General features: G+C 38.7%; 1 protein-coding gene across 6 annotated transcripts in view; it reads left to right on the top strand.

Annotated features, from left to right (window-relative positions):
• Nucleotides 1-24,131, top strand: part of pxk (PX domain containing serine/threonine kinase) — an 85,945-nt gene that overhangs the window by 16,072 nt on the left and 45,742 nt on the right. For all 6 annotated transcript variants that reach the window (XM_051921012.1, XM_028825059.2, XM_051921013.1 and 3 more), the window contains exons 2-6: nucleotides 4,815-4,865; nucleotides 7,729-7,776; nucleotides 10,367-10,553; nucleotides 12,562-12,639; nucleotides 20,652-20,725. In XM_051921012.1, the coding sequence (XP_051776972.1) occupies nucleotides 4,815-4,865; nucleotides 7,729-7,776; nucleotides 10,367-10,553; nucleotides 12,562-12,639; nucleotides 20,652-20,725 (438 nt within the window). The remainder of the gene's footprint in view (nucleotides 1-4,814; nucleotides 4,866-7,728; nucleotides 7,777-10,366; nucleotides 10,554-12,561; nucleotides 12,640-20,651; nucleotides 20,726-24,131) is intronic.

The raw sequence follows: 24,131 nt of genomic DNA, 5'->3' as shown, positions 1-24,131 counted from the left end.
TTTGTAATTTTAATTAAAAAGAACAGAAAGTTCCATTTTGGTATTGTTTGTGTTGTCTTAGTTGATTACACATAATTTCTTACAGATTAAATGAGTAAAAATTTTAAAATCTGAATCAGAAAATAAGTCTGAAAAAACAGATAATGGGGAAGATGAAACCAGTTTTGCAGGGTCCCACTCATAGTACATGACAAAGACACAAAGTTGCTGTATTATACGTGGAGTGAGTTGGCTCACCAGATTTGTGACGGGTTGGCCTACTCTTGTGCACCCCTAAACTTAACACATTTGAATTATTCTTATCTAATTTTAATGTTATTCTTTGCAACTAACTCTACTTCTTTGACATCTTGTAAAGCACTTTGAGCTTCATCATTTGTGTGAAAGTGTGCGATAGAAATAAAAGTTGTTGGTGCCGTTACCTAATATTACGTTTTTATTAACAATATGACAGCATTCACTGTTAAAATGATTTACTGTAATAAGATAATCAACCATCCCTCCATTTTCTGTTCTGCTCATCCAGTTCAGATTTGTTGGGTACAAAGAGTTCAAATCGTGTTACTGCCAGAAGGGATTCTACTCCAGTGGGCCGTTGAGCAAGGCCCTTAACCTGAAAATTGCTCCAGGGGCACTGTACGATGGCTGACCCCGTTAAGGTCATGGGAAAAGACAATTTCCCCCCCGGGATTAGCAAAGCATATCAAATCAAATTTAAAAAAAAAATCAAAGCCAGGCATCTATTTGGAGGGGGGCAAGTATTTTTCAGGGCCCACTGTGATGCCTCGGGCCTTTGCTTTGTGGTGGGTACACATCATTCACTACGCAGGATCTCAGCTGTGCAGCTCTCCTTTGAACCAGTCTGTCCTCTCGATAATCACCCACTGCTTTGTGTGTTTGTCTTTTACTTGAACAACATAACAGACACCATACTGCGTGTGCAGTTCCATGGTGTGGTGTGCACAGCTGCTGCAGAGGCCCGCGTGCACCGCTTGAATTCCTTTTGCTCTCCTGTAGTCTTTGTCATGGTGTTCATTAACATATGGAGGGGAAAAATGGGTGAGTTCGCTGTCAAGACTTTTCACTAAGTTTATTTCTCCTCTTTCACAATGTTCTGTAAATAGAAATCTGCTTAATATGCAAGACATTAAAGTCACTATTTTGTTTAGTCCAGGCATGAGCGATGTCTGTCCTGGTGGGCCGCAGTGGCTGTAGGTTTTTGTTCCAACCCAGTTGCTTAATTAGAACTCAGTTATGGCCAGTAACGGATCTTATTTAATATCCTGGCTTGTTAGTGTTTCAACTCTGCCATGTCAGGTCATTCTTATACCACAGATTTTTTTTTCCTTTCCAAGGATGTCTTCCAAATGATTTGAAGGCTAAAATGGATGAGTACTTCTGAGTCCTTCACTCTTTTCTCTTTAGTTTCCTCCCAAATATTTTATTAAATCAGGTAGTTCATGAAGAATACACACAGGTGTGTAAATGGAAACCAGTTTGATGGAGAACTGCTGGCTCTTTTGTCACTTGCATCTTATTGCTTATATGGAGCCTTTAAACAAACAGAGAATACAGCAACTTAAGACTTAAATAATCCATTAAGGGTGGGGAATCGTAACAAACAAGATGACGAAAATGTAGGAGAAAAATGTTGCTTGAGAAGTGGAGGCTTCAACAGCTAGAATTAGTGATGGGCAGTTCCACACTGCTGTGTAGAGAACAGAGGAGGAAAAAATCAGTGTCAGCGCCCCCTCTTGACTTGGAGGTGGTAGTGCATACCTCAGAAGAACCTGGAGAGTGAATAACTGATGCACTTGTGTGATAAAATATATGTGTGTGTGTGTATAAAAAAAATATATATACATACATATATATATATATATATATATATATATATATACTAGGGGACTTTGCAACCACCGTGCTTGCGCTACGTACTAGCGTCTTTGCGCTTCGCGTATGGGGATGCGGATGTACAATTTACTAACTATTTTACATTACGGTGAGTAATTAACCATATTAAAAAAATAGTAAAACATAATAATTTAAAAGTAAATTATGTTTCATGTTGTGTTTGAGTTGTTCGTTGCGTATTACGATTTCATTCTGTTTGGCTTTGAAATTAACACACAAAAACTTTTTAAACTTACACTTTTACTGTAAAACTTCAGTAAAAACAATATTTTGCATTACATTTTTGTCAATATCGCATTGAATTTTGATTCTGTGTTTGGACTTTCATCGTGACAGCGCAACGTATAACTGCCCGTGAATTTCATTTCCTTCTGTCTATTAAATAAAATGACTTTTTCGAATGTTTGGCTCTGAGATTTGTTAATTGTCATAGCAAAAGCTATTCTAATGGGAAACTTAACGTTTTTAATACCAATGGCATATCAAGATCTCCTTTTGGTGTCTGATGTTATCCCCTGAAGATCTACTTCATTACCTTTCTTGAATACATCCTTCTTTCTACAATAATTCAGCTGGTGGAAGACCAGACAGTGTTAATGGTTGTAGATATTCTACGGGATATTGAAAGTTGATGTTTTCATCTTCCGCACCATCACCACCAACTGTTTCAGTAGAGTCTATTGATATGCATTTAACCAATTTGCAGTGTAACCGATCAAAATTTTTGGCATTAATTCATTTGACTTCATCATTTTTCAGTGCTAGGATTGCCCGTGTACTCATTTTTACTGTTGATAACCCTTCGTGATGAAATTCTTCATCAAGATTTGGACATAATACATCTTCTTTAATTGGGAACTTAAAGTGAGGAAAACGTTAAAATGTTTAAGAGCTGAGAGAGCAGGAACTGTGTCTGACAAAAGCATTCACACAAATGAGAGGTGAGAAGACTGTGTGCGTGGTTGAATACGGTTGAGAGAGGGCGGGACATGAAAAAATCTTCCAAAAAATCTTCAATTGTGAATTTCCCCTTGGGATTAATAAAGTATCTATCTATCTATCTATCTATCTATCTATCTATCTATCTATCTATCTATCTATCTATCTATCTATCTATCTATCTATCTATCTATCTATCTATCTATCTATCTATCTATCTATCTATCTATCTATCTATCTATCTATCTATCTATCTATCTAATCCTGCCAACTACGCTAAAATATCTATCTATCTATCTATCTATCTATCTATCTATCTATCTATCTATCTATCTATCTATCTATCTAAAAAGTCTTTTCACATTGCAGGATTTTTTTAATATAATATACAGTATACATGTTACGGCCAAAACCCGAAGTTCAGCCAGTTCCCGAATTGGCTGGGCGTTTCGCATTTTGGCCGTGAGGTGCAGCCAAAGTCCGAATTACTATTAATGACCAGTGTATACGGTACTTTGGCCAGCCATTTCGCGAAATGGTGAGAACTTCTTGGCCAAAATTCAATGTGCTGATGTAAGACTGTCTGCTAAAGGTGCGAAGAATGCTTAAAAACTTTCAGATGCAGATTCATTTTGCACGAGAAACTGCTCAAGGCGGGTCTTGTTCAGAAAGCGGACTCCACTTGAGACGGCCATCCCCTCGCCCAAACACTAACCTTAAGGTCAATAAAATAGGTCCTTGATGTTAAGTCACTATTTTAGGGCTAAAATGATAACAGAAATGTGAAACCTACTTATATACCCAATCTTAATTATTGTGAAACAACCAAGTGGCGTCCGCTTTCTGAACAAGAGCCGCCAAGGCTACACTCGATGCAATCGCACTACTGAGCGCGCAACAAATCGCTGCTTATGCTTTTCTTCATCCGACTTTCGCCGATGGCCCCATGCCATTTCGCAAACTGTCTGGCCAAATCCCGAAATCCAGGAAAAGATCGGACATTGGCTGGTCAATTTACAGTGACATTGGCCATTTCCCTATTTGGCCGGACACTTCCCGCTTTGGCCGATTTTGGGTTTTGGCCGTAACATACTGTATAAATAGCTAGAAATCCACAAAGGGAGAAAATGAATTTCATATCTTAAAACAGTCTTTTATTCCTGAACTTTCAACACCTGTCAGGTGTCATCATCAGAGGAAAATGATTAGACATACAGGACTCAAAGGCAGTATATAGCAAACGGGGGGTGGGGTACGGTGGATTAGTAAGGGGGTTCAGGGGGTGTTGGTGTTAGTCTTTTTTATTATTTGGATGTCCTTTATTTGAAGTCTGTTTATGCTGAGTTCATGTACAAGAGCCTGTTAATGGTGTTTTCATTTGATAGCCACAATTCATCCAGTGCTGTGCACATTTTGTATTTATTTATTGTATTGTATTTCTGTGAACTGTTCTGAGGAGGCGTGCACATGACAGTAACCTTGACTTGGCTTGACTCTGTGAGTGTGACAGGCCCAGGTCAGCACTGCTGAATATATACTGTATGTGACAAAACCCGAGTGTGACTATGATGTGCAGGATGTATGCAGGGGTGCGAATTTAACTCTGACGTATGCTAAGTTCTGATAGATAGATAGATAGATAGATACTTTATTAATCCCAATGGGAAATTCACAGTGTAATGAGGACTCGGGGAGTGTGTCCTACTTGCAGCTTGATGTTTCCCCAGCTTCCCAGGGTTCTTGTGAGATTTATGGTAATGGCGTGTTTTTCACTATTTTTGGGTGTATGTCTGCTGCAAGGACTGTCTTTCTCACGTTACTGCGGAAGTCTGGTCTTCTTTGCATGATTAGGTTTGTATGAGGTGTGGCATTAGAGCTCTAGGTGGCTCACTTATGTCTGTGTAAGTTGTATTTATAAGAACAGTGGTCTGACAACTTCTCTTTTTTTTGTTTTGTCTAAGGAGTATATCATTCGTGTTCAGAGAGGAGTTTCGTCAGAATGCACTTGGCAGGTAAGTTTCTAAGACCATGGCATTTTGCAGTTAGCTACTTAAGTCTACAATAGAAAGTGTACAGTTATCATATTTTAACTGTTAGTAGTCAGACAGTGGGGTCCCCAGTAATTAAACTTTGGCACTGTAAAATATGAGATGACACGTGTAATCTAGAGGGTTGCATTTCTGCAGAAATCATGCCATGTGGGTCACATAACCGGCTGCAGAAATGCAGCAAACCTCCGGGCCTAAGGAAATATTTTGAGTCATTAAATATATACAGAATGATAATTATTCTATATTAGTTATGCATACCATGGGTAATTTATCTAAGAAAACAAGCAGTCTCCTTCAAAAAGTGAGCATCATTTTGGTCACCAACATACTTAACTGATCAGTATGGAAACAACAGCAATATGAAAATGTGCACATTAAACTTAGAATTTTAGGAATACACAGTGCAATATTTTTCTTGTTTCTTTTCTATTATGACTAAAGTAACTGTTCTTATCCCTGTTTCATGGGAGAATCTAATCTAGCACTTTTGCAGATTGGTTTTTCTCCTGTCAAACCTGAACAATAGCTGGAGAGCTAAATACTATGAGAAATACCCTTAACACATTGGCTGCCACAGTGACAATGGGTACATTTGTTGCTGATGCAATTGTAAAATCAGGGTGTTATTTTAATATTGCAACTGGCTGTGCTACTCATCTACTGTAAGACAGGTTGATGTCTTAAGAAATCAACACAGACTTCAGTGTTAACGTCTGTAGTGCACCATGCAATGCATTGCAATGTATTGGGTATGGGATTTGTAAAAAATACAAAAACAAAACATGGTTATGTTTGTGATGTGCCATCTGTTGGAATGACTAATGCAATGCATATGTCTCTGTTATATGCCATTCAGTATGGGATTCATAAAATGAGAGCTAATGTTTGTGATGTGCTATCTTATGGAATGACAGAAACGTGGCATCTGGATGGACACACAAACATACACACAGGCACTTTTCATTATTAAAGTGGATTGGCTGTGCTGCACATCTAAGACAGTTTAAATCTGAATAATCAACGCAGACCTCTGCATTAACGTTTGCAGTACACCATGCAATGTGTAAGTCTCTGTTAAATGCCATTTGGTATGAGAATTGTAAAAGCAGTGTTAATGTTTGTGATGCACCAGCTGTTGGAATGACAAATGCAATGCAATTTATTGCTGAAAATGTTGTTGATATGCCATCTTTTGGATTGACATAGATGTGGAAACTGGACAGACTCGCAGATAGACAGACACACAGACAGTTTTTTATTAAAGTTACCTGGCTGTGCTGCTTGTCTAACATGGCTGAAATCTAAGTAATCAATGTAGACCTCAGCATTAATGTTTGCAGTGCACCATCTATTGGAATGTATTTTGTAATGCTTATAGTAATAAAATGAACTGGATATTTCATTCCAAAAGATGGCACATTACTAAAAATGCTTGTGATACGCCATCGTTTGGAATGACGAGACAAAGCAACTAGATGGACACACACACAGACATACAGACACTGCATAGAAATGCACTTCATTATTGAACAAAACTCGCAACAAAAATGTATTTTCCCTAAAAAAATCTATTTGTGTTAGGCAAGCTAGGAGTTATGGAAGAGAACAATTTCGCGGTTGGCAGTCAATGTGTTAAACGGTGTAAAAGTAGCAAAAGGACAAGCAAAGAGTAAATCAGATATCCATCCATATGTGTGTTTTCTACACTGCTTATCCAGTTTAGATTTACGTCATTTTTTTATCACATTTAATAGTGATGGAAACCTCATCCCATTTGCTCCCCATTTTAAATATTTTAATGTTTTCACATTCACCCCCGTGGCTGGTATGTCTGGACTAAAGTGTCATTTGTGCCCTCCTAAAAATTCAAGGTGTCAGATAACTTCAGAATGATAGTGGTGGACAAAAATATATCAGTCTTGTCTTTTGAGATATGATTCTTATTGTTTAACTGACTAGCAGGTTAATCCAAAATGTTAAAGCGTTCATCTTCTAATTTGAAACTGTAAACAATTATCAAAACGCATAGAATACAATCCCATTTTCCAGGTATTTTAATTGATTTTTAATTTATTTACATATAGAAGACTGGGAGAGAGGGATAGATGTTGGTGGGTCTTTGATGGATTAAAACCTGTGATTTAATATCCTGTATGTGAAAATGTGGAAATGTGCAACTGTGATGGACTGGGTGTCTTCTCCTTGGTGCCTTCCCGCTTTGCACCAGATGTTGCCAGGGTAAGCTGTGTTGTCTAGTGACCAGGAATTATGCCAAAGGGTCTGAAAATGGATGGATAGTTATTGTTTTTGTATTATGGTCCAGGTAAAGTTTTAGTTTAATTTTTTTTAACAGTAGAGAACCATACACGTAACAACTACTGGTATTTTATTGTGAAGTTATTCATGTCTTCTCAAAGACAGCAAGGTGGCTGCAGTAGTTACAGCTACGGAATTCCAGCTCCAGCAGATCAGGACCCTCTTGAGTTTGCCAGTCCTCCCTGTGATAAAGTGGGTGTGTTTCTGGATTTTCTCTCACATCTCAAACTCCTGTGTAGTAAGCTAGTTTCTGGCCATACATGAAAGAGTGCAATAGTATGTGGTGTGTGTGCCCAGTGAAGGACTGGCGCTGCATCCAGAGGTGGTCCCTGCTTTGCTCCTATTGCCCATTAGGGTAGACTTGCAGCTTCAGCAAACCTTAAGATGGAATAAGCAAGTTTGCAAATAGATGGACAGAAAGATAGCTGGATGTCTTCTCAAGCTACATGCCTCTGCTTGTAACCTTTTAGATATATTATGCATTTTAAATCTCAGTATTTTTTGGCAGGTGATACGAAGATACAGCGACTTTGACATGTTAAATAACAGTTTACAAGTAAGTACAGACCAATTTCTAAGTATTACGTCTTCTCATTGATTCCCTGTCGTAAGTGTAGCAGTACTCATAAATATAAATGTATAGCCTCCATTATTCTTCATTATCCAAAGGCATGCAATTATAGATCAAACATACGTGTTTATGTGTTACGGCAGATCTGCACTTTCTTCAGAGTCAGTTTTTCTGCATGTCATGAATAAAAGGACATATATTTTCACCACACAAACGTTTGAGACTGAACAGGCGTCCTTCTGCAGATAAGGATGTGACCGTTCCAGGAGACCAGTCTAAATGTGGTGGTTCATCCACCTGAGTAGGCGCCCGTTTAATTGTATTCATTAATAAACAAAGCAACAGCACCTTCCCTTTCAATTAACTCCTGCTGCCAAGTATCTCTTAAACCCTGCAAAGCTCTGCTCTCTTCAGAAATGTCATCAGCATGGAACTGAAATGAAAGAACACCATCTAAAAAGAACAGCATGCATGGGTACTTAGGATGACCTTGTGTCAGCTCAAGGTGTAGGGCTGAAAGAAGAAGCAAGTTGCAATGCTAAATCTCCGTAAGCAGGTGTATTCATCAAGAATGGTCATTTGAGAACTTGACAAAGCAGAACATTTGTACAGCATTTGTGGTCATTGAAAGGAACTGCAGGTCCTCAAGATGAATTGTTGGGGTGCCAACCTGGTCGCCCTCTGTTTAACTGAAACAAAAAATCAAACAAAATGTGTCGGGTTATACGTGGGGTTGATGGCGCCAAACAAACGAAAAGTCACGGTCCGTGCTTGAGGAACCTTTCTTGGCTGATAAAGCCTCTCAAAGTCATGGTGAGAAGAGGCTGTGTCCTGTGGTGTGTTCTCTTAATGAGTGACACCTCCTTCTAGGAACCATGGCATGTGTAGCAGCGGGACCGGAAGAGGCTGAATCAATTGCCCTCGCTGGGTGTCTTCTCAGCACTGTGAAGGGAACAAAAGAGGAGAAGGTTAGCGCGGCACCCCCTCTCGTCCCAGGGTGAAAGTACATACTGTACATAAGATGAACCCTGAGGAAGATCCACTGACACACACGCATGACACATTGTAGGAAGCACTCATTACACCTGGCAATTCATTGTTGAAAAATTAAAGGTGGTGCACTAGTGGCAAAAACATATTTGGTCATATAAATCATCTTTCATTTCACATATTTATTCAAGGTTGGACATGCCGTGCATTCAGAAATGCTCTTGTTCACACCACCGTTGTTTTAGTATTTGTGGCCTTTCTATAACTTGAACCAGCTTTAGTTTTGAGATGTTGAAACCACCTAATCTCATACCAACAATCATACCATGGTCAGAGTCAATAGATCATAAGTCTTCCCCATGCTAATGCTTGATCAAACAACAAAGCCTCATGACCTTGTCTGCAAACTCTGTGTATTGAGCTGCAGCCAGAGGATTGGAAGTCTGCAGGCACAGACTATTCACGTTAATAAGCACATGTACCTAAGAAAGTTGCCACTCATTTTATGTTCTTCACACCTAGTCTATTGATATTCATCCTGTTCAAAGACGAACTAAATGAAAATCACTATTTAATGATTTTTTAGTAGCCATCATTCCTTTCCTGCTACTAGAAAGGACGTCTTCCTGTCTGCCAAATAGTAGTTTGATTTGCATTTCCACAACATTATCTGTACAGTGTATAATATGGCCTTTTAATTTACTAGATTTTAACTCAATCAGATATTTACTGGACATCCTGAAATGATATGTCACTTACTTTCCACCTTGCTCAGCAATTCACGAGGTGATTAATTTTCTCAGAAGGCAACTGGTACCATAGTCTTTCCCAAAAATGTATAGATTATATGCATACAGGCTAATTTAGAATCGCATTGTAGGCCAGTCGCCCCCAATCAGCTGACAGCATATAAGGTCTCCACCCTTTTCACTTATATCTTGTATTAACACAGAATAATATTACTTTTTAAATGTTTAAACTTCATCCATACATTCAACCTCTTTAATTTTGGGCTCATTATTGACTTCAATCTTGAACTAGTAAGGCCTCACTTGTGGACAAACTCTACAGTTTTCATCTCCATATTACAAAAAAGACATAGCAGCACTAGAGAAGGTCCAGAGAAGAGTGACTAGGCTGATTCTAGTCAGTCTAAGAATCATGAGGAAAAAATCGAAGGAGTAAAACCTTTCCAAATTAAGAGATGAAATGATTGGAGTGTTTAAAATTATGAAAGGAATTGGTACAGCAGATCAAGACCATCACGTTAAAATAAATTTTGTAATAAGAACACAGAGACATGCCTGGGAAATTGTCAAGTATGAGTTTCACACTAATGCTAAACAGTTTTTCTTCACACAGAAAACGTCAAAACCATTGAAATAAACTACCAGGTAGTATGGTAGAGAGTAGGGACCTTCAAATGTCGACTTGATGTTATTTAGGATAAGCTTGGTGAATAGCATGGAACAACTTATTGGGCCAAATGGCCTGTTCTCGTCACAATTATTATGTTTCCTCGTGTCTTCAGCTAGTTGTAATTGATAATCTCTTTTTTTGTGTTTCTCCATTTATCATTATACAGATATCAGGCTTAAATTTGCCTCTACCTCCTAAGAAACTAATTGGAAATATGGACCGCGAGTTCATCGCTGAACGGCAAAGAGGCCTCCAGAACTACTTGAACTCTATCACATCACATCCAATCATATCACATTGTGAACTTGTCAAGAAGTTTTTGGATCCATCTAACTATTCAGCTAACTATACAGGTGAACTAAGTGTTAAGTTCTTAATAATGTCAATTTTGGTATTTGTTGTGTGGTTTTTTTTTTAGGGCCTAGGGAAATTTAAGCACAGATAAAGTTAGGCTGACCGAAATGAGCAAGTGACATAATGGTGAAAACAACTAAACAGCAGAGAAGTGCAGACATTGTGTAGAGCATTGCGCTCATGCTGTCTAGCAAAATAACTGCAGACAGGTGAACACAACATTACTGGTAGTCGATCATACAAATGATAGGCAGCCATGACTCTTGGAGGAATTTCGAGATTGTGAATCAGAGTTTTAACACAATCTGTTGTAGTTCCAGGATTAGCAAAAATTAACAACATAACCTTTAAGTTTATATGTAAAAAATAAACCTTATGTTTTTAAAAAACAGTTAATTTTTGACAGTGCTTCAAACTGATTAAAGTGATATTTCCATCTGTGTATTCTGTTTACATATCCAGCAAAATTGTATTTATGATGCTTGGTGCATTTATTTGTTTAATTAAAGGTGTGTGTAATTGTAGGATTGCTTGTTCACTGTTTTGGAAGCCTTGTTTCGATTCATGGCCGTCACCTTGTGTCAGTTGCAGTGTACCTGAGTTAGCAGTGTACTGGATGTGGATCAGCACCATGCTATGTAGTATGGTACTATCGGGAGACAATCCTCACATCTAAATGCCGTTGTAATGAACACCGGAACAAGACCAATATTGAGTTTAACTAATCCGTAGCTAGTCTTGTTTTGGTTTCGTGTTTCTCTTTGGTTTGCTCAGAAAACTGTCTGATCACTCAATAACTGTGATGTGCTGGCAATTAACTTCTTGCCCTCTCTCTGTTAATGATGTGTCGTTACATGTTCCTCTCAATTTAAAGTAACAGAGCACAGGAACATGTACATCCTCATTTAAACTTGATAACAAAATAATTTGCTGTCATTAAGCTACATTAGATCAAAATGAGTGCCGCGATTGTTGTTGTAAACGTTATTCACTTAAGGCGTATGAAAATCCATCCATGTAAAAAAAAAAAAAAAAAAAAAAAAAAAGCAGTGATGTTAGTAGAATCATATCTGAAGCATAATTGTCTCTCTGTAAATCCTGGGTGGATCTGCCATCACATCCAATGGCTGAGCAGCATGTAACGATTTTGTCCAAAATGATGTAATTTAGCGCACACCCAAAGCATATGGCCTAGTGATGCTAGAGCTAGATTGCAGCGCTCAGAGGTTGGATTCTGCCCTGGGTGCATGTTAGAGAATTTTAAACGAGATAAATGTGGTCAGTGAAAGACTTTGAATTGAATTCTAGAGTGTATCCTCTGAATGGCTGATGTCCACTCATTTTTGCCGATCCTGTTCTCTAGAATCTTTGAAGCGTAGATTCTTTGAAATATTTTTATATATTGTTAAAATGCTAACCGAGTCTTCATCAAGACTAACCAATATAGCCTCAGAGATAGATATGGGCGTGAGATTTGGAAAGGTGGGCAAGTTCTTTTAATAAAATTTCCAATTTGTATTAGGAAAACAGGTTTGTAGCTGGAAAGTTAAATTTGAAATATTTAATTGTTCATAAGATGCAGCTGTGTTGTATATATAAACATCTCGTGTCTTCTTTCCTAGTGTTTTGTTGTATGTTAAACACTGAGTAGGTCAGAGAAGGTGGAAAAAAGTGATTATCATGTATAGGAGCAACAGATAAGAGATTTTCTACCTTAAAATGTGTCTTGTATTGGTTCCTTATTGTAAGTAATTGATGGACGACTGGATTGCTGGCAAATTAACGATAGTCGGTATTGATATACAGAACAGGGCAGAGTGGCGACCTTGTTTAGACCAACCAAACCAAGTGTATCTAGACCACTGCTGTTTTTTTTTTAAAATCTGGAATTGGTTTATTTCTGGTGAATTATTTCACTTGGCCATCTGCCTCCACGCTTGTACTCACTGAAACATTTGCATGAGAGACTTGTTTCAAAAACACTAATTTTGTCACGTTCATTTTCAGAAACAGCCCTACAGCAAGTCTCCATGTTCTTCAGATCTGACCCCAAGTGGGAAGTGATAGAACCCCTCCGAGAAATGGGTAAGTAGAATAAGCCCTGGCGGTCTGGGGGGATGGGGGGGGGTGAGGTGGAGGCTGCCTTGTGTAAATTTTTAATAGCACGATTAATTATAGGTGAAAGGAAGAAAAACTGTCTGATGCGACTAGAGTCTGAGTGAGCCTGGTTGACAAGTGGCAGTAGACGAAGACATCTTGGCCTATTAGCAGCCAATAAGGGCAGTGGGCCCATTAAGGCATATCCTGTATATAAATATGAAGCATACTGTATATATTAGGGCTAAAGGAACTCTGAAAACAATTGACTACAGAGTCAGTCTGCCAGTGTTTCATATTTGAGTTACTGGCTTCATTCTTGTGACATGTGGTAAATATTACTTGTGTGTCTATGCCAGACTTGTCAGGGCGCATGGGCTCTTGTGATAGCATATGTGCTGTTACTCATTTTGTGATTCTGTTAACCTCCTTTTCCTTTGCTTGCTTTTCTTTCAACATCAGCTTTACCAAAAACAAGTGAAACTGTGCTGAAAAGTTTGTTTTGCAGATCCAATAATTAATAGCATAGACACCTTGTTGAAAAAAAGGCCTGTGTGTTAAAGAACAAAAGAAGTCAATACCGACCAATCAGATTCCAAAATATATATAAGAACAAAATATATATGTAGGAGCCAATCTGAGAAAGGTGAAGCTTTGAGTTACGGTAGTGTTTGCTTAATTTGAATAGAATATAAATTTCTTTCATAGTTATAGACAATGGTATAGTCTTTTCCCCCTGTAAGTTAATAGGAGGTGGAACTTTCTTACTATAACTAAGATACAGAGTGTTAATTGAGTCTAACAGGTCTCAGTGCACTGGGACTTAAAAGAGCCATTTTCATCATAGAAATGGGATAGGCATACAATTTTCTGATTGTTTTTAAATGATTCAAAAACATTTAGAAATGATTTGTAACAATTAGAAATGTAACAATAATTATAAGCTTTGAACTGAAGTTCTCTTAAACAGGAACTTTTCTTATTTTTGCTATTTTAATTTTTTCTTTTTTGCGTGAACTGTTTTACTTTGAATTTTAACTAAAACTTTTAAAAACGAACATATTTTGTCTGTGGAATCATTTTGATGCGCCAGGCTTTTGCTGAATCCCATTTACAAGCTGGAGCTGCAGAATATTGGTAATTTTGGGTAAACGCAGCTAAATTTTTTCATCTGAAAACTTGCCATCTGAAGGTGTTGAACTTGAACTGGAAACTACCTTCTGAGGACGCTTGTGCTACAGAACTCATCAATGAAAGAAAAAGAACTGAGGTATTGCGAGGTACTATGCTCTTATCTTTTATCTCTGCATGACCGCAAATGAAGGCAAGGTCGTCGTACCTGAACTTGAAGATTTAAGAGACTTTGATATAATATAAGGCATCTTAGATGATCGCTTGTGGTTTTTCCCAAGTTAAGGAGGCCTGGCCAAAAGGAAGCCGTCTGTGTTGCTGGAGTGTCCCGATTGTGACACAGCTATTTGTGGTTTGTCTAGAAACGCGCTGTCAGAGACTCATGCTACTGTGAACATGTCGATGTCCAAACATAGCTCAAGTGAAATTACCGGGAGTGATCTGAGTACAGACTCAAAGCCAGAGAATGTGATAAGAGATCTTAAAGATCACATAAGGAAAATGCAAGATCGACTTTCTAAGCTTATGGCTGAAATCAAAAGCCTTAAAGATGCTCCTGAAAATTTCACTAACGTAGCGCAGAAGTTTGAAACCTTTCGTGAGACGTGCAGTAAAGCTGAAGAGCTGAATGGAAGACTAGTATCAATACTAAGTAAAGAAAGTGCAATTAAAAAACAGAAAACGGCATTTGCAGAAAACACTAAGATCTGGAATGAATTTAGTGACGCCACAGTGGCATGGCTGAAAGATACGAAGAGCCTTTTAGCATGCCCACCTGATGAACAGTTTGTTAATCAATTCAAAGAGTTACAACTGCAAGACCGAGATTGCACAGAATCCAGAGTTTCACAAACCTCCCAGCTGAAGTGTATTCTCGATAGTAAATGTGGCTCGTTATCCCAGCTAAGCACTGCGGCATCTTCAACAGTCACACTTGAACGAACGGAACTCGATAGAATCCTACAAAAGCTTTATGAGCTTGAGTCTATAGTAAAAAATCGGGAATGATCAGAACAACCTTCCACTAGCGAAAGGGCCGACACGCAGTTCCAGACACGATTTGTAGGACGTGTTCATGTGGAGTTAAGCTGAAAGTCAGCAGGCGGTCACTGAAAGTCAGAGAGCAGTCGCGGTGATAGCCGAAATTGCTAAAAAGTTGGCCCAACAAAAAGATGCTCCAGCATCTCCAGCACCTCCTGCACCCCATGGTGAAGTACCACACAGACAGGTCCCTTTATTTTCAGGAGACCCATTGACTTATGCAAACTTTATCAGAGCTTTTGATCACGCTGTAGGTGACGTATTAGAGGACCCACTAGATAAACTCGATTACCTGATTCGTTACACATGAGGTCCTGTTCAGGAAATGATTAAGGGTTGTGCATGATTGCCACCAAGTCAAGGTTATGAAAGGCCAGAAAGCAACTTGACAGTTACTATGGCAACCAAATATTTATAGCTGCAGAATAAATAAATAAAGCAGAATGATGGAGCGGCCCTGAGAGACTATTCAGCCTTTCTTGATAACTGTATGAACTACATGGCAAATGCAAGGAGCCATAACGTGTTCAACAGCAATCAAAACATCCATACCATATTCTCAAAGCTCCCATATTCTTTACAAGATAAGTGATGAAACACAGCTTATGAACTTGAAGAAAGAGAAGACAGAAAGGCAGATATTGACGATCTAACTACCTTTTTACATCGACAGGCTAAGATGTTAATGCATCCCGTTTATGGAAAGACTCCACAAGGTAGCACAGAGAAAATGGAAAAGACCAACAAGGGTAGGTCTCCTCTAAAGTATGGCCAAAGATTGTGAAGTATTTTCACTACAAGTATTACCGATGCTGCAGAAAAGGGGAATCGAGAAACCTCGGTCAAAAAGACTGTTACTGCCATTTGTGCATTTAAAAAGCCTTGTGTATTCTTCAATGGCCAGTATACTCCTCTTGCCAAATGTAGTAAAGTCAAAGAGCTGGCACATCCTCTTTAATAAAATCCCTGTGTGCGTCCAGGTGTCCGTGTGTGTGTGTCTTCTGGTGAAATGCGCATGCGCGGGGCAAGGTGCGATGCGCGATATTACTGTCAGAGAAAGTTAGAGGCGTTTTACAGAAATACAAACCAGTATTACTGCGAGAGGAAATTAAAGGTACACAATACAGTGACGCATATTACAGCCACATAGAAGCCAGTATTACTGTCAGAGGAGATTAAAGGCATATTACCGACGCGCACGCCTGTATTACCGCCAGAGAAAATTAAAGGTATATTACAGACGTACAAGACAGTATTACAGACACAGAAAATTAAAGACACACAATACACGGCGGCAGCCCATGAAGAACGGTCAGCACAGCAACTAAACATCAACAAAAGAAAGGCTGAAAGACAAAGAAAAATATGACCAACAAAAAGAATGAGGTCAAAGTCCTTTGCCATTTAATATAGACTGTGCCTACTAATGTTTATGCACTACTGTTCTAGCGCCCGTTATTGTAACGGGCTAAATGACTAGTAAAGACAGAATTGACTTTTTGAAATCTAAACGTTTATGTTTTTGCTGTCTCAAACAGAGGCACCTTGGTAAGAATTGTAAAGAAGGACTGAAATGTCACTTCTTTGCAGCACCCAGATATCCTGCAAGAGGATGGTGTAACATCTAAAGCTACAGCCAGTGTGACAACATCAGCTGAAGGGGGAACCGAGAAAGAGACTTGTGCCTTTTATAGGGGCCAGTGAAGAATGTGCATTGAAATTCTTTTTGTAGAAGAGGACAAGTTAAAATTGTCCACTCAGATAATCGAATAAATTTTGTTGGAGCCGAAAGAGAGCTACAAGAAGCAATTAAAAATTATTGACCAAGAAAAAATCAGCAATGCTATGATGCAGAAAGAAATCAAATGGATTTTTCAATCCACCATCAGCCTCTCATCAAGGTGGAATGTAGGAGAGACAAATCAGAAGCATAAGAAAAATTCTAAATTCAATACTTAACCAACAAACACTCGACGATGAAAGTCTCCAAACAGTGATGTGTGAAGTTGAATCAATCAACAATAACGGACCCCTCACAGAGACATCAAACAACCCAAATGATTTGGAGGCACTCACACCCAATCATATGCTGCTACTGAAGACACAACCTGACATGGATTTTTTTTCTAAAAATGACCAGTACACTCTAAGATGCTGGAAACAAGTTCAATACATGGCTGATTTGTTTTGGAAAAGATGGTCTAAAAAGTATTTGCCAATACTTCAAGAACATCAAAAATGGCTTGCACCAAGAAGAAATTTTGAACCAGGGGATGTTGTTTTAATTATAAATGATGCTGCACCCCGCAATTCCTGGGTAATGGCTCGAGTCATCAAGACAATGCCAGATGCCAAAGGTGCAGTCAGAAGAGTTTGTGTGCAGACCAAAACCAGCACGCTGGAGCGACCCATGAATAAACTTCAAGAAACAGCCAATGTGTGAAATAAGAAATTTTTAAATATTTTGGGTTATTGCTAGTGATTTGAAAACAATAGTTAATGTAAAAGTAAAGTTAGTTGGCTCATATTGAAGTAAAGTATAGTAAATTGTTTCTGCTCCTGCATAGCCAATTAGGGGCTGGAAATGTAAGAGCCAGTCTTAGAAAGTTAAAGCTTTGAGTTAGTTTTTGCTTAATTTGAATAGAATATAAATTTCTTTCATAGTCATAGACAATGGCAATAGTCTTTACCCCTTGTAAGTTAGTATGAGATGGAACTTTCTTACTATAACTAAGATACAGTGTGTTAATTGAGTTAGTTGTTGTTTTGAACAGGTCTCAGTGCACAGGGACTTAAAAGAGCCATTTTCAACATAGAAATGGGATAGGCATGTTGTTTTCTGACCGTTTTTAAATGGTTCAGAAACGTTTAGAAGTGATTTGTAATGATTAGAAATGTTATGTAACAAGATTTATAAGCTTTGAACAGAACTTCTCTTAAACAAGAACTTTTCTAATTTTTGCTATTTTATTTTTTTCTTCTTTGTGTGAACTGTTTTACTGTGAATTTTAACTAAAACTTTTAAAAACGGGAGATATTTTGTCTGGAATCATTTCGACATGTCCGGCTTTTGCTGAATCCCATTTACAAGCTGGAGCTGCAGAATTTTGGTAACTTTGGGTAAACGCAGCAACAATATAAATTAATGATTACATATTTCATAAGAAATCAAATAAAAGTACATCATCTTGGAAACAAATCAATTACAGAGTAAATAATGAAAAACTTGAAGCTTGTAGTGCATTAATAAAATGCATTAGGTATTAAAGTGTGTGACGGGCGGCCATGGCCATTATCTGGCTGGGATGCCAATGGAATGGAAGGACTGGGGGAGAGAGGATCACTGAGGCTGTACCTCCCCAGGGACGCTAGAAGGTGGCCCTCCTGGGTGGCTGTGGCACCACGGATTCCAGTAGGGCACGCTGGGAACTGGAGTTGGGTGCAGCCCTGTTGGATTCTGTATGGGGCCGTTATGTGGATCTGCAGCACTCCCAGGTACTGAATAAAAGGAGCTGCCTCACTCCACACTTGGAGCCAGAATGGGGAAGTGGAGGACAAAGCTTGCTGGGAGAGGAGTGGAGGTGGCAGAGAAAGGGACTGAGCATTACTGCTGGTGCTTTTGTACTCTGCTCTGTGGTGGGGAGTGGGGAAAACTGGTGCCCCACAAAAAATAAATATGTGTTGCCTTGGACTTGTGTCTCTGTGTCTGTCTGTGCCCAGGTTTGGGGAGCTGTATACCCCTGGTATACCACAAGTGATTCCATTGTTCAAAGTATTTACCTTTAGTCAGGTACTTAGCTTGTGGGATCTGACTGTCAGCATTAGTGATTGACTCATGTATTTGGCAAAGAAATGCTTATCGTCTTAAAATGAATCTCGTCTAGTCCAACTTTCTGATCTATTCTCCATTCAGTGTTTTATGAAGTTTAAATTTCACCCAAAATTTTCTAACTGCCTTCACTGTCACCTCTACTGCCACTTAACACCTGGAACTCTATTGCAGCCCTACCACTTCAAGGAACTGCAATTTCTTGTACTTTTCCCCAAAGGTCAAGTTGTGCCCTCAACCCTGTAGGCCTTGAATGGTGTATTTGTAGTAAATGATTAAGATTTCACTTTTTTCTTGACTATAGTATAGCTCCCCATCATGAACATTTTAGAACACTAGAACAATCTGGACAAGAACAGTCCGTTCAGCCCAGCAAAGCTCACCAATCCTGTCCAGTTGACTTCATGTTATATTGGACAGCTTGAGTTTTGAAAGTCCCTAAAGTCCTTCTGTCTACCACACTACTAGGTCACTTACCATATATAATCACGTATAAGTCGGGTCTTGTATCAGTTTCTCAAATACATCAAATTTTGTTGCAGCAGCACAGTTTTCAATTTCTTTTGCAAATTCAATGACGTTCAATTTAAAACCAGCTTCATATTTTTTTCTGATCAAACGCTCCATCGTAGGTAAGGGATGCTCTTACAATAAAGGTATATGAGGGGGTGAGATACAAAAAACACAAATCAGTGCAAATGTCACTTCGGAATAGTTTCGGTATTACTGTGTTGGTCACATAGGCACAATACATAGAAAAAAAAGGCCGTGTGGTCCATGGTTACTCTCTCAGGTGGGCGTTAGCATATCAGAATCTCTTGGACCAATAGCGTCAGTTTTCCACATTCGACTTATACGACCGACATTTTAAAATACCAGAAATTATACTGTAAAATCAAGTCCCAAACTTATCCGTGAGTAATAACGGTATTCCATGTTTCTGTGGTTCTCTGTGTAAAGAAAAAAAAACTATGTGCGAAATTTCCCTTAAGTTTCCAACTGTGTCCCCGTGTTCTTGATGAACTCATTTTAAAATAACTCTCTTGAACCACTGGACTAATTCCCTTCATAATTTTAAACACTTCAGTCACTGTAAAGGCTCAGCTCTTTTTAATCTTTCCTCATAACTCATCCCCTGTAGCCCTGGAATCAGTCTAGTCGCTCTTCTCTGGACCTTTTCTAGTGCTGTTATGTCCTTTTTGTAGCCTGGAGACCAAAGCTGCACACTGTACGCCAGATGAGGCCTCACCAGTGTGTTATAAAGCTTGAGCAGAACCTTCTTTTGACTTGTAACAACGTGACAATGACATAACAATGTGCCTGATTTTGACCAGACTAGGGTAGAGGAGCTGTATAATCATGTGGGTTCAACTACTTGAGGCCTTTCTACTAAATGTGAATACGTTTACTAAGGTTAAGTCTGCTGTCTTTTCAATTTAGTTTATTCTTGTACAGTGCTCTTCTCTAACAGTCATGGAATACTTAGGTCTTCAGAAATGATTCTTAAGTATTAACCTCTTCATTCCTTTGGAAATGAGAACATACAATGTTAACAAGTCCAAGAGTCAGCTACTGTTCTAAAAATGTTTGTGTGAAAAGGCAGCATGCAGTTATTAAGCTCAAATGTGTGTTTAAAAGCAAAAAGCCAATTAACTTTTATCCACATTTTTCACTGGAACTGATCAAGGCCTCTCGCTCTGATAGTTTTACTTTTATTCTCCACTGCTCTTTTATGACTTGTTTAAAGGGGGGCTGCTATCAAGTCACACTGCTTGTAAATCAGAAGACAGAAGCCCTTAGAGTCTGTGTTCACCTACTCAGTGATGGTCAGTGTTGTTAATGGTGCCGTATCAAGTAAAGACTAAGGATTGTTTCATTTATGGCTGCTAAAAAATCTCAAGCTGGCATTAATGTGTGTTGGTTTAGGCAGCCCTTCTTTAATATGTAGCTTTTTTTTTTAGGTTGAAGCTACATAATGTAATGTTATTTTTTTCTAAAGGTTGGCGGATACGGAAGAGATATTTTTTAATCAAAAGCAAAGATCAACCCAAGGACCGTCAAGTTTTAAGCTGGGTAAGTCAAACAAAATCAACTCATTAAAATTAAAATTAAAAAATTTTCACTCAAAGAACCTGTATGTTCTACAGTATGTACAATAAGAGAATATGTACAGACTTAACTATCTGCCAACCCTCATACACTAAATTTGTTTGTTTGGTTTTCCAGCTCAGGGGTACATTGAACTTAAGTCTGTCCCAGCAGTAGCAGATACAAAGCTAGAACCAGGAACTATAGAAAGAACCACAAGAAACATGAGAGGAAACAGGCAGGATAAGCAGAAGTGTAGCTGGGGTACAAGTAATGCGAAGTGTGCAGTGTGCCCCCAGGTCTTCTACATGGATTGCCAAACTATTATGAATTAAGGCCACATCACACTGTAACAGAGTTACATTTACATTTATCTATTTGGCTGACATCTTCATCCAAGGTGACTTAAAACGTTTGAGATGCAATAGGCTACATTTCTTTTGTTTTTCCAAATGGAGCACAGGCAGATAAAGTGACATACAGTATATGTATCCGTGTGTTGACATTTGCTTTCCTTTTTAATGCCATTAAACAAATAGAATGTGAAACAGTAAAGAAAAGGACAGTCCAGTCCAAGAATATCTTTATGAGGCCTCCATAGCTGTACCTGTACTTACAGAAAAACACTGTATATGGACAGGAGTACGTACAATAGGGTTTTTATTTTTAATTAAACTAAGGAAGATTCACAGAGCTGAAAACCTGAAGATCTAAGCCAGTGAGGACACACTATATTCTCACCCTATCAGACTTTTCCTATAGAGGGCTACTTTCATTTGGGAGAAAGATAAGGAACAATTGCTGTTGGGGACACAAATGGAAATTTATACCCCAGGGTAGGATCAGGCTGGTGAGCCATAATGTATGTGGCCTTCATGATTCATATTTGAGTTAAGCTCACGATTTTCAAAGGATTTCAAACCAGCTTATACCAAGACAGCAAAATACAGGTGTTAGGACGGGGAGTTATTTCTTTAACTGTTCTTGTAAATATCTTTAGATTTTGTTTTGCCGTTGATGTTGTTATTTGTATATAATTATACAATATACTGTATATCTCAACCTCAGATCAGATCTCTTTAATGTTACAGTGTTGTTTGTATGACAGCGAAACCGAAGAAGATCTAGCAAGGGATAGCGGGTTATCCTAAAGTTATACAGAATAATCAAACCCCATAAGTAGTAGTGGCTGATATATTACATTAAAGATCCCAAACTGTTACAACATTATGCATTTTTTCAAGTGATTTTCAGTCACAGGCTGAAATCCAAAACTCCATACTGGAGTGTCCTCACTGAAGTCATATTTTGAGATCTCGAAATTCAAAGATTGGGCTGTGTCTTTTTTGTCTGTTTACACAACAGAGGATACATCTGGTCTGTGCTGGATATGTCAAAAAATAAGAACTGGGTCAAGTGAAACTGGAGCTGTAAATTCAGCATCAGAGGAATTTGTTTGTGCATGAAAGTAACAGATATCTACATTTACAGAATCTTATAGATTATGACACTGACATCCTTCTGACAGTTTATAGTTTACACCTTTCACACTGTTCCCCTCAGGCTGAAAATGTAAAAATAAGGAAGAAGATTTAAACAAAGGTTCTGAAATGAAAGTTAAATAAGAGCACTCTAGTGTGACTGCATCTGCAGGGTGTGGGCTGCAGTTCTTACGTATGGAACGACTTGCAGATGCACTGTGCTGCATGTGTTCTGTTCTGTAGCATTACTTAAAGACCAGGGGCCTCATATATAAAATGTTCATAAACACAAAAATGTTGTGTACATTCCACGCTCACTTCGAGATGTATAAAAACTAAACTTGGCGCAAAGCTGTGCACGTTTTCATGGCAGGGTCCCCCTTTGCGTACGCAAGTTTCTGCGTCGTTTTGCAAACTGGCGGCACCCATCTCTAGAAAGCAGTGCTACTATTTCTGTGGTCTGCTTTTCTTTTTTAGATTCACATCTAAATGTAACTATATCTTAGTCGACAGTGATATCTGACCCCTTCTTTTTTATTTCGGGTACTGTGCAACTTTCTGAACTTGAGCTTTCGAGTGTCTCCGCCATGCTTTTCTTGCTTATACCATTGCTTATACCATTGTACGTTTTTCCTTGCCTCTTTTTTTCACATGATTTTGCCCACTGTCTTTTAACAAAATACCGAACGGAAGATGACATTTATATTGCTTTGCATATTAAAATATTCAAAATTCTGGGAGGAGTTGGGGTCAGGCGGAAGGTGTGTGCATGTGCTGACACTTCACGCTGATTGGGATTTATGGAGCGGAAGTGCGTTGAAGTTGGTTTATGCACGGTTTTGTGCATCTGAATTTTTTTGTGCGTACGCACATTTCCACTTTTCTCTGTACGCCATGTTTTAGTGTGAATTCTACGCACAGCATTATACATGAGGCCCAAGGCCTTGACCTCTTATCTAAAGTGGTAAACGTCAGTCCCAATCTCCACCCCACCACCTTCCATTTCCAAGAACTGGAAGTGTTAGTTTAAATAACACAATACCCTCTATCAGGGAGGCAATGTACTACCCCAATAATAAGTTTTCCTCACATTTTGCTATTTACTTCTCATTGTTGAGGTGACTTTTAAACAGTTGCTGTTGGATTAGGTGGGTTGGAGAATTTATGCACACTTGAAACTTCACGCTGCCTTTTCTCCAGTCATCTGAAAGTGACATCTGCCTTTAGACCTGCGCTATGAATTAATGCATTCGGCAGTAGTCTCTTGTAACCTCTCTCTCATACTGAGAGTAAATGCATGGTTCACACCATGGTTCCCAGCTCCGATCCCAGAGGGCCACAGTGGCTACAGGTTGTCATTCTATCCATTTTCTTAATTAGTGACCAAATTTTGCTGCTGATTAACTTCACTTCATTGATTTGCTATTTAAGACTCTGAGCAGCGTCAGTGGGCAGGGGCTGCAGGTTTCTGTTCCCACCCAATTGCTTCATGAGAAGTCATTTATTCCTTCATTTTAGTTGTCGTGCTTGCTAAGATTTTGAACCCTTAATTGCTTAGTTTAGTCTTAAACAGCTGCATTCACTGTTTTTAATGGCACCTTATTAACTATGAGATTCAAATGACAAAGGAGCCAGCAGTTCTTCATCTTTCTTGTTTCTGTTCACACCTGCACTACTGCTCCAAAGGAAAGTGAAGACCTGAAAACGACTCCTCTGTTTTAGGCTTTGAATAATTTTGATGACATCCTTAGAAAGGAAACAAATAGTAATGGGAAAATGAAGCCTTATGAAGCTTTGAGGCTTTCTTCCTATTTGTGCCGAAAAAGATTCAAAGCTTTGAAGCCTCAGCCCCAGTATGAACAGCGACATCTGCTGGTTAACTGAGGTCGAGGCAAGCTCTGAAGAGCGCA

Source organism: Erpetoichthys calabaricus, chromosome 18 (genome assembly GCF_900747795.2).
Source record: "Erpetoichthys calabaricus chromosome 18, fErpCal1.3, whole genome shotgun sequence".
Lineage (NCBI taxonomy): Eukaryota > Metazoa > Chordata > Cladistia > Polypteriformes > Polypteridae > Erpetoichthys > Erpetoichthys calabaricus.
This window is presented reverse-complemented; position numbering and strand designations above follow the sequence as displayed.